Source organism: Pygocentrus nattereri, chromosome 15 (genome assembly GCF_015220715.1).
Source record: "Pygocentrus nattereri isolate fPygNat1 chromosome 15, fPygNat1.pri, whole genome shotgun sequence".
NCBI lineage: Eukaryota > Metazoa > Chordata > Actinopteri > Characiformes > Serrasalmidae > Pygocentrus > Pygocentrus nattereri.
Window position 1 is genome coordinate 28,628,258 of NC_051225.1, and position 11,509 is coordinate 28,639,766.

General features: G+C 37.6%; 1 protein-coding gene across 1 annotated transcript; it reads left to right on the forward strand.

The window, feature by feature from the left end:
- The first annotated feature begins 798 nt into the window (after nucleotides 1–798).
- Nucleotides 799–10,434, forward strand: afmid (arylformamidase). Its single transcript, XM_017684909.1, has 11 exons — nucleotides 799–893; nucleotides 1,929–2,019; nucleotides 2,437–2,541; nucleotides 3,619–3,667; nucleotides 5,620–5,705; nucleotides 5,805–5,877; nucleotides 5,969–6,066; nucleotides 7,176–7,254; nucleotides 7,435–7,570; nucleotides 7,709–7,813; nucleotides 9,629–10,434. Exons 1-11 carry the CDS (start codon nucleotides 864–866, stop codon nucleotides 9,656–9,658), a joined length of 882 nt encoding a protein of 293 aa, XP_017540398.1. The 5' UTR covers nucleotides 799–863; the 3' UTR covers nucleotides 9,659–10,434.
- Nucleotides 10,435–11,509: the final 1,075 nt, after the last annotated feature.

Sequence of the window (11,509 nt, forward strand, 5' to 3'; positions counted from 1 at the left end):
ATCTGGCTATTAAAATATTTGTACATATGTTGTGAATTATGGCCAAAATCTGAATTTATGCAGTCATTAGGTTTAGAGTATGTTTTCATTTTAACTTCAACATGGGTGGGACTAAACTGCTGTAGGCCACAGGAAGGCGAAAGGAAAGATATATGTAAATGAGATGTTTTGTGATCCAATAAAAGGAGAAAGTTTAATGTTTGTATCTGAAACATGAAGTTACAAACACTCCACTATCACTTTCACCCAAGACGTTGGTGTAGTATGTATATGTTATATGAAGTTTCAAGTCCATACTGTGCATGTATGGAAACTAAGCTAAAACAGGCCATTTTGAAATCCGTGGTTATGATGTCACAACCATAAACATATGAACCCTCCATTCATCCTACAGCCGTTTAGTCCCGCTGATTAAACGTTGTGCTCGTTATTATAGCACTACATAGCCTTCAAAACAAAACAGGCCTCCCAAAGAAGTTTATTTTTTACTAACAACCTTGTTTTACCAGTTTGTTCTGTACATTTCTGTGTGAAGTGCTTTAGCACAGGGCTAATCAGAACAGAGCTCATTTACATGTAACACACAAAAACCGCCTGTTTAAGGGATAAACGTAGGTCTTTTTTCTGTGGCGTGGATAATAGTCAGGTAAAATGGTTATGACTGTTTTTTCATCACATCAAGGACTTCAGGGAAATAAAATTCCCAAAAGTAGCACATCCCTCGAGGTTTCTGATTAACAGATGATTTGCTTTTTTGCCCAGAGCAAAAGAAATTTGTTTTATTGGCTGGGAGCTGTTTGTTCAACCCACTTCAGAGTTTCAAAGGTCTACTGCAGTCTCTGTTGTTGCTCCGAGCTGCCACTATGTCCGACTGGAGAAACATGAAGAGAGGAGTAAGTACTCATTTCACTAGTTGATCAAGTTTCACTGCTTTCAGTGAAGCTCCATAAAGCGTCAATCTGTCTGTCTGTCTGTCTGTCTGTCTGTCTGTCTATCTATCTATCTCTCTCTCTCTCTCTCTCTCTCTCTCTCTCTCTCTCTATATATATATATATATATATATATATATATATATATATATATATATATATATATACACATACACACACACACACACACACACACTCACCGGCCACTTTATTAGGTACCTGTTCAATTGCTTGTTAATACAAATAGCTAATCAGCCAATCACATGGCCGCAACTCAATGCATTTAGGCATGTAGAGGTGGTCAAGACAACTTGCTGAAGTGCAGAACGAGCATCAGAATGGGGGAAGAAAGGTGATTTAAGTGACTTTGAACGTGTCATGGTTGTTGGTGCCAGACGGGCTGGTCTGAGTATTTCAGAAACTGCAGATCTACTGGGATTTTCACACGCAACCATCTCTAGGGTTTACAGAGAACGGTCCGAAAAAGAGGAAATATCCAGTGAGCGGCAGTTGTGTGGATGAAAATGCCTTGTTGATGTGAGAGGTCAGAGGAGAATGGGCAGACTGGTTCGAGATGATAGAAAGGCAACAGTATCTCAAATAACCAACCAAAATCTCTGAGAAATGTTCCCAACACCTTGGTGAAAGTATGGCACGAAGAATTAAGGCAGTTCTGAAGACAAAAGGGGGTCCAACCTTTCACTAGCAAGGTGTACCTAATAAAGTGGCCAGTGAGTGTGTGTGTATATGTGTGTGTGTGTGTGTGTGTATTAATATAATATTATAACATATAATAAATATATGTATCTCATGGCCACAACAACTGCTTTAGCACACTTTGTAGAGTAGAAGTATGTGATTTAGAGCGCAGCCTCCCCTTAGTTTCTTTTCACAATGTGCCTGCTAAGACCGCTGGCAGGGGGCGCTCTTCGCCTCCTCGCCGGTCACGGCTCTCTCATGGCTGACCGAGTGACCACAGATCACGGTGCTATTTGATAGGAGCTGGAGAAGCAGTACTCCCCCAGCCAGTGGTCCCACAGAATGGCGGCCGACGACGTGATAAAAGCCCATGTTGCTGCGCTGAAATCAGGTTGGTGGGTTATTTTAATGCTTACCAGTGTAATGGATCACTGCTGCGTCCTGTTCTCCTCAAGCCCTTTTGGTCTGTTTGGGTCTGATCTGCACGCAGGCTGGGATCAGGAAAGCTAACTTGCACTTGTCTGATGATTTATCCTATGGATTATATACGTTGGTTTGTTTTTGCTTATGCACCTTTAAACGGATCCGTGTTCAACAAATCCTCGCTTCAGTGTTCTCTAAACCCTCCTAAACCGGGGCAGGGGTTATGAACGGGGCTTTAAGTGGCAGTGATTAATTGTGCCCTACAAAACCTGTGACAGCAATTTCAGTGTGAATGTATATCATGCTGACATGCGTCTGGCATTGTTTGTACATCTTAGTTAAAGAAGCAAGCAGGAAGCGTAACCTCTTCTGTTTGTGGGTTTAGGTACAGAGAAGGCTCGTTCTGTTGCTCAGATGCTTCTCGATGTCCCGTATGGAGATGGAGAAGGGGAGAAGCTGGACGTTTATGTTCCCAACAGCTCTTCCCCAGGTATATTGCTTTATTTCTGCATGTAGTCCGTGTCTAAATAAAACCTTGTGTGCCCATTATATATGTCCAAAATTATTAAAAATCATAAAAAGGTGTTCCATTACTTCTATTAAAAGTTAGGAACATTTTTATTTCTCTAGTAATTTAGTATTTTATAGGTAAAAATTTCTATTCTATAATATGATATGCTTGTTTCCACAATTTTGCCTTTATTTTACCAAGCTTTTACCCAGTTAGGTATGTATATATATAGTACTGTGTGAAAGTCTTAGGCACACAAGACACATTTTCAAAATCTATTTATTTGTGTAGTATGTGTTTATTTGCTGAGAGAAGTGTTAATATTTGAATAAAAAAAATGTATAGAATATTAATTAATAATAACTAATATATAAAATAAATAGTGATTTTATGGATGTTAGTGTGTTTGTTTAACCATTTTCAAACCTCTCCTCGAGAAAGCCCAGTATTACATGTAGTTAAAAAGCAACTCCTGGTTTGATCAATCAGTGCTTCATTAAATTGTGCTCATGATGTAATTGATGATATTAACAAGTCTCTGTGGTGGCTGTGAAGGTGTCAAGGAAAAATATGGACCCAAGAAATTCTTGTTACTTTTTATTGTTTTTATGTTTATTTGAAGAGAAAGAGTGCTTGCCCAAGGACTCCTATTGGTGTAGCATGGGTCTCCTGTTGGTGTTGTGTAGTGTGCAGTGGTATTAATCACTATGTTACACTAACCACGTTTACACTACATTTACATAGACAGAACTCCATATTATTTTCTTTAGTGTAATTTTAGGTGAAGCACAACAGAACACAACTTAATCCCAAAAACATCTTCTGATCATCATGTATCTGCAAGTGGGGAAAAATAATATTAACCGAATGATTCCCCAACCCCCACCCCCACCTGTCATTCAGAGAATATGCTTAGCTAGCTCACCCTGACCCTTGCTGATACTGCTTTTCACTCAGACTTAAATATCATCTGATGCCATGATGTGTTTGAAAATATTGTGAAAATTTTTTGTTAGTTCAGGTAACTCTCAACAGTCAACCTTTCCTGTGTTCCAGATGTGCCTCTTGTTATCTACATCCATGGGGGTTACTGGCAGTTCCTGAGGTAAGTGGGTGGAGTGTCTATGAGTCATATACATTCTATATATGCTCCCATGTGCTGCAGCTGTCATTTAGTGGCCACTAGTTAGATCCCCACATACATTGCAATAGCTATCTGTGGTTGGGAATCCAGTAGAGCTTAATTGGCCTCTTTCTAGGATCACAAGTAGGATCACCCTCCTTCTTCCCCATCACAAGCATCTCTTAGCCGACGTACCAGAATTAGCAGTTAATGTTCTCCTCTGCGAGTGTTGAGCTCCAATAACATTGCATTATTGTGGTGGCACTTCAGGTGTTTTCGAGGAGGCACATTTGAGGAGGCACACAAAATGTTATTTAACTCATGCATTTGCACTCTCTAATATTCTTTTTCAAATTGCATTATCAAAATGAACACCAAGCTAGAAAGATGCCAACATTTAAACATAATAAGGAAATGGCACCTCACCTCTTAGAGTTTACATATTTTTTTACTGCACTTACGTGAAAGAGAGCAATATATCCACTTGTGATGGTCACTGTGCTTTTTATACACAGTCCACCAAGAATCTTTAATCAAAGGGAAATAGAGTTTTCTCATTTCATAAGTGGCCACAGGTCAAACCACGGACTACAGATAACAGATAACGATTAATCCAGCATCGAGGTGTAGCTTCTAATGTACACAGTGAGATTTGGATATATTGCTGTGTTACATTTATCTGTTACCAAAGTATTCTCATAAAATGATTTAGTTGTAATTATACTGAGACACATAGACGTGTGTAAATCATACAGCCACCTTGTCATAGTGGCTGAGTTAGCAGCAGCTGCTGTACCAGTTCGGTAGTGTGTATTAGTACAGCCCAATTCAACCAGGGGTTCTCTAATGTCCTGCTTTTTTTAAAATTAAGATTACAAAAATCGCTGGTTAGTGTGTGTGACACAGTGAGCTGGATCATCTCCATCCTCCACAATTTACACAGTGTATTGGCAGGTGAGGTGATGACAGATTAATATGTCCACCTTTGTGGATACAAGCCTACCTTATAGAAGATATCCCTGCAAGGCGTCAGCTGGAGACTCTTATTTCCAGCCTCACTTTCACCACCATTCTCAGCTTATGCTTCCGTATGTTTCGGCTATTGAATGTAACCAGTATCATTTAGTTTCATAGAACTGTGCATATTTTTGCTTGCCTCGCTTTAAAGATCTCGTATTGAAATTTGTTTGAACTCGCCTTTATGTAATGTCACGTTATAAACACACGCAATTCAAAATTAAAATACAGTAATCAGATTATTTTACTTTAATTTAGTAATCATTTGGATGATGTTACATATAAGTTGTTTAACATAGTTAGTAATCTGTACCAGAATACTTCTTTATAGTAGCCCTCCTACTCCTGTCTAGACCTTGCGAGTGGGAAAAATTGGGTGAATTCCAAGGAATCAAACAATATTTGATTTAAATTTCCTCTGCTAACTGAGCAGTGTGGAGCAGGACTGACAGGAGATTGCCTGATTTTTCTGTTTCCACTGGCCTTTCCTGTATGATTAGGCTGTGCTTTACCAGAACAAAATGTGACTCCAAACAGTTTCTCATATGGTACACTATATTTTGAATTATACAGCAGTGAATCCTCGTCACACAGTCTGGTTGAAAAACGTTCTAACCATGTTGTTATATCTGCTAACAGCACATTTTTTACTCATACCATCAGCTGCTAAGTAACAATATTTGCTTTTCTGTGAGTTGCCGGATCTACATTTCTTCTCAACTGACGAATGAAGCTTCTGTTCTTTATTTTCAGAATTTTTTTCATTTTTTTACAAAACTGTTGTAAAAAAAAGCAGAACACAAATATCATGTTTGTGATAGCAGGCAATAACACACTCCTTCTCAAGTTCACTTGTATAAATCAGTGTAAACGACATGCATGTCTGAAATGTAACAGTACGCACTCTCATCCTACAGCAAGGAGGAGTCTGGTTTCATGGCCGTTCCGTTGGTCCAGAAAGGTGTTGTGGTGGTTGCTGTTGGTTACAGCATAGCCCCCAAAGGTACAGCAGGCTTGTGGGAGTCATCCAGATAGACCATTGGCCAGTTGTTATTTTTCCACACCGTTAGTTTTCACTTCACTGCCTCTCTTCTCTGTGCAGGTAATATGGATCTGATGGTAGCTCAGGTGCGCAGAAGTGTAGTGTCCGTCATTCAGCAGTATTCTCATATAAGGTATGTCCACCTGGGCTTTTGGGCCCCTTATATTCTGCTTCAATCAGCTTCAAATCTGCCTTTACAACGTTCATTCTCTGCCCTTCAACAGTGGGCTGTACCTGTGTGGTCACTCTGCTGGTGCACACCTGGCAGCCATGGTTCTGTCCACTGATTGGTCGGAATATAGTGTGATGCCTCAAATCAAAGGTTTGTGTGTGCATGTGTTGCAGTTTGAGAAATAGTGTTATGAAGAGTGTAAAGCATACATGCACAGGTGCATCTCAATAATATTATACTCATGTATTATATAGATTCATTACACACAGAGTGATCTATTTCAAGCGTTTATTTCTTTTAATGTTGATGATTATGGCCTACAGCCAATGAAAACCCAAAAGTCAGTATCTCAGAAAATTTGAATATTATATAAGACCAAATTAAAACATTTTTTAATATGTAAATGTTGGCCTACTGAAAAGTATGTAGAGTATATGCACTCAATACTTGGTTGGGGCACCTTTTGCATGAATTACTGCATCAGTGCAGCATGGCATGGAGGTGATCAGCCTGTGGTACTGTTGAGGTTTTATGAAATCCAAGGATGCTTTGATAGCGGCCTTCAGCTCATCTGCATTGTTGGGTCTGGTGTCTCTGAACTTCCTCTTGATATATTTACAAGGTAAAGCAGGGCTGCCCACAGGCCCTCAGGCCCATGAGAGCATTTTATTCGGCCCATCAAGAAGTTACCCTAACCCAAACCATACATACCTGTGCACATAAAATGACATGTTTTGCTGATTTTCTAAGTGAAAATATGTGAACACGTCCTCTACAAAGAACAAATACTTAAATTTTGTTTTTTTTTTCTTTTTTTTAAATTTTGTCTTTAATTGTCTCTTTATTTGCCACGTTTAACATAAAATTAACATAAAAGTATGCAACAGGTTTTGCACAGGCTGTATTTTATGTTTTTTGTGTTAAATTCAGCAAATCAACAGCACTTTTGCATTAAAATGTGTTCTGTGTCAAGGAGGTGTTAGGTAATATTCACTTAGAAAATCAACAAAACATAGTTAGACCAGGGTGGTCAAAACTTTTGCATATATAGCTGTATTTAGCTTATTCTTCTTTCAAAAATATAAAATATGTTTTACAACCTTTCTTTATTTGTATATTGTTTAGTCTTTGTGGCCCTCGTTCCTCCACAAACATTGCATTTGAATCCTTGATGTAAAGCATACACTGGCTTCTCTTTCGTCATCTCTGCCTCTATCTTACATTGTAATTTTGAATCTACCTTTCTTTTTGTCTCCTAGGAGCATTCCTTGTTAGTGGCATTTATGACCTGCTGCCCATTCTGTCCACTTACGTGAACGAGCCACTGAAGATGACAGAGTATGAGAATACTTCTTCTTCACTAGATTACCACATGCCCTGTGAATGTTCATCATCAGTGTCCAAAAATGATCTGAGCTGTTGTTATGCTAATGCATCATTGGGTGAACTGTTGGCAACTGCATTGTCTTTATTGTAATGTGCATTGTGCATTTGTCTCACCCTATTGTTTTTCCCTAGAGAGGTGGCTCTTAGGAACAGTCCCAGTCGGCTAGTGCCACAGCTAAAAGCTTCATCGTCTGCCTGTGAGATCGTCATTGCTGTGGGGCAAAATGACTCCCCTGAGTTTCGGAAGCAGTCTGATGACTACTTCAAAGTAAGGCAAGAGCTGAGCTAGCAGAGTGTATCCTTTCTTATAATACATTGTTAAAACTTTTTTTTTTTAATTTATCAATGTGTAGTCTTTTCTATTGATAAAATTATTTAAAAAAACACTTGCCTGTATTTCTTACAGTCTTTGGAAACTGCCGGGCTCAAGGTTACTTTAGAAGATATTCCAAACACAGATCATTTTAACATCATTGAGCAGCTTGTTGATGAAAATTACCACCTTACACAGGTAAGATCAGTTGAGACGATATGAGTGTATGATGATGAATCATGAATACTAGTTGTATTAAAATGTCTGAGCTAGAGAAGCAAAGTAGTATCTGAATCGATGATATCAGTTTTAGCCAGTGATGGGGTAGTAACTCAAAGAAGTAATGGAATTACTTTACTCTTTACTTTCCAAAAAAGTCATCTCTTTACCTTTTACTTAATTTCTAAGTTACTCTCTAAAATCCATACAAATCTGTACCAACTGGAAAGTAGAGGAGAAAACCCAGCAGTGCTTTGTGTAATTTACTTAACAAAAGTAGCTGATCACAGTAAACATAATTTAAAAGGCCTACCACTATCCTTGCTTTTCAGTAAGACAGACTCGGTTATGTTTGATTAAAATTATGAGTGGTTTATACTGTCTGCAAATCTGGAAACTAGTGGGTCCAAAGTACGGCCTCCATATAAAATCTAAAGTTAGCTCACAGAGCTGTTTCTAAGCGAATGAGGTTTGTTTAGGCGGTTAGCAGGTTGAGGCTCTGTTCTGCAGCACTGGGATCTTTTTTATTATTTTTATTTAAACATTGTAAAAAATTCAAAATTCATTCACTACACAGTCCATGTATGGGAACTAAGCTGCAAAACAGCCCATTCTGAATGAATAGTTTCATTAAACATACTTATTTCAAATTGTGTAAATTTATTCATTTACACAATTAAAAAAAGATTTTGTGAGATCACAAAAATCATAGCTTTTACATATAGCCTTTAAATATAGCTATTCACTCTATAGCTGTTTAGCCACACCCTTTCACTGTGAAATTATAGGAAGTGGTTCAGCCTGGACTCATAGCTCATTTACATATATCAGACTGAAAGGCACAGTGACAAAAACAGCCTGGTTGGGAAAAAAGTAGTAGTCAGATAAAATAGTTAGATAAAAATGAATTCCAATTGCTTTTGTTAAATAAAACCACACAAATGTGATTTGTGGCACTTAGGAGAAATAATATACAAGAAAAATGTAGAATGTGGGCCCATTAATATTATTCTTTCACAGATATATGAGTGACAAAGTAACAAAAATCACATTGTCAGTGACGGTAATGTGATGAGGCACAGTACTTCATTACACTTTGTACCAGGTTATCCCCCAAACTGGCATTGGCAGAAGTTTAAAAGGGTTTATTGGCACCTAACAGATGTTTAGATTTTATCAGCATCTGATAGATGTTTAGATTTGACTGGTTAGATTCAAACCAATATTATACACCGGAGAAGCAGAGCGTATAGATGGTGCTGGGCTGCTACCTTAAAACATTATTTTATTATGAATAAATGTTATATTTCTCTGAGATGCTAATCCAGGTCTAGTCCCAGTGTATACGTCTTAAACCATTCTATATTTCAGCACCAGCAGATATGTACATGAAAAATGTCTGGATATCAGCATCGGCCCACAAATCCCATATCTGACCACATGTTTTGCTTCAATTAAGATTCTTTAAGAAACAATGAATGCAAACTGAATGGTTCAATTGCAAGATTCACTGTGTGAGTCCAACTGGAAATTATTTTGACAAATCTAGTTAATGCACAGATGTTTAAGTTTCAAAATTGTATTTCAGAATGGTCCAAGTGTATTTTTGGCCAACAAATGCGTGCCTTTGTGTTATGGTATATATTATTATATTATCCATTATTTTATAGGTTCTAAAATGCTGAAGTGTACGTAGTTAGTTGAGTCTACATCTTTCATTAATTGTAAACCCTTAATGAAAAGATTCTAAATGTATTCTTACTTATTATGTACTTATTATGCTTACTTTCATAGCTGCTGCTGAAGATGATGGGCAAGAACTAAGGAGACATCACTGGTCATCAGATCATCAGACAGTGCACTTTTTATCACAGCCTAGAATTTTGTCTGGTTTTGTTATAGTGCTCCACATTCTCCCACCAAAAGCAGATTATGTCAACAGTTATCTTCACCAACATGCTTGACTAGTCAGTCAGACTGTCAGTGGATAGAGTTTTGTTTATAAGGGGTTAAATTCTGATACAGGCTATTTTCGCTTCTCCCCGTTCTGCCCAGTAAGGCTTCAGTGTTTGATGTGAGCTAGTTTTGTGTCCAGTTTACAGTATGTTGTGGCTGTGATTCATATCACTGTGAATCCATTCACTTGAACACTTGTCTTTTTTTTTTCTTTAATGAGACTTATTCACGTCTCAGTTCATTCAGTCTTTCTGTGATTTGTATGATGATTCATACCGTCTACTGCAGGGGTCAAATCACATAGAGGTCACCCATGAATGTAGCAGCACTTTGTAGTCGTTGTGCGTAGTTGTAAGTTGCAGCACACGGCAGAATTAAACCGTGTTGATATTTGAATTACTCGAATATCGTCCTCAGTAACATCCTCAGAATAGTAGATATTTTTGCACTGTGGAAATGTGTTGCTAGTTATTGCACAGTGTATTTTTACTTAAGGTTGATCTCAAATCGTACTTATGTGGCACAGACATAGGAAGTCTGGCTGCTCAGATGTGTTGTTAATGCAAACTACGGGTCTACTGTTTACAAATGTAAGTATTAATACTTTAAGAAAAAAATGAAAATAAAAATGCTCATATGAGAAACATTTGTTCATCAGTGTTTAATCCATAATGTTTATGTCACACTAGGGTATAAAACAAGCCTTTTAGCAGTGTTCCTCACGTGTCAGCCATGTCAATGGGCACATTGTCCTCTAAAACAACAAAGCCTCTGTTTTCCTATTGTGGAACTAACCAACACTGTTATGTCTACTTCGTGCTGCTTGCTTATAGGCAGTGTTTCCAGTGCTGAGTCAAATTAACATTAATAACCATATTATAAATAATAATAAAATCTAATTTATTTCCATAACACCTTTCAAACCTAAAAATGTAGCTCAGTGTTGTGAATAAAAAATAAAAGAATTCTGAAATGGGATGAGAGAAGAAATATAAAGAAATACATTTAAAGAAATGTAATATGTACCATTCCAATAAAGTTATTAATAATGTAGTATGAACGCTTTAGCTAATAAAATATATAAAATAACTATAAAAATAAATCAAATTATGGGCCATGTATTCCTGCTTGTTCATAGATGATGGTGATGATGATGATGATGATGATGGGTCCAAATGACAAACTAATAGTGCTTCACAAAAAATTGTAAACAAGCAAAGCATAAATTGGAAAAGAACAACTAAAATGTATATTTTGGATTCTATAAGAAAGGGAATAATACACTTAAATGTATATACATAGACAGAATAAAAAAAGCAATGGAGATCAAACAATTTTAATTAACAAAACAAATTTAAATGGATGTAATACAATGTCAGTGAGCAGTGAGACCTGAACGGGAAAGCGAGTGTCATATCGCACACGTGTGTCACGTGACCCGGTGCGTTGGCACTTTTCCTGAGCGTTAGAATGGCCGTTATTTTGTTTTCCCACCCGTATTCAGATAAACCCCGTCTCGTTAGTTCGTATTCAGGGGTAGCCCTGCCATTCAGAAGTCATGTAGGCTTATTACTGTTGTTATAAATGCGTTATTCTCGTCTTACACAATCACAATGAAATTCTTTCTTTCTTTTTTCCTTCCTTCCTTCCTTTCTTACTGTCAAGCGAGTTCACTCGCTGCTTCTGAGTTTGACCTATCAGCCAATCGTAGCTCAGGAG

Excerpts from the sequence above, each read along its gene's own strand:
- afmid (XM_017684909.1), top strand. The coding sequence starts at position 864 with ATGTCCGACTGGAGAAACATGAAGAGAGGA. Across the intron at positions 2,542-3,618 it reads TCCCAACAGCTCTTCCCCAG|ATGTGCCTCTTGTTATCTAC; the intron begins GTATATTGCTTT and ends CCTGTGTTCCAG. Across the intron at positions 3,668-5,619 it reads GGTTACTGGCAGTTCCTGAG|CAAGGAGGAGTCTGGTTTCA; the intron begins GTAAGTGGGTGG and ends CTCATCCTACAG.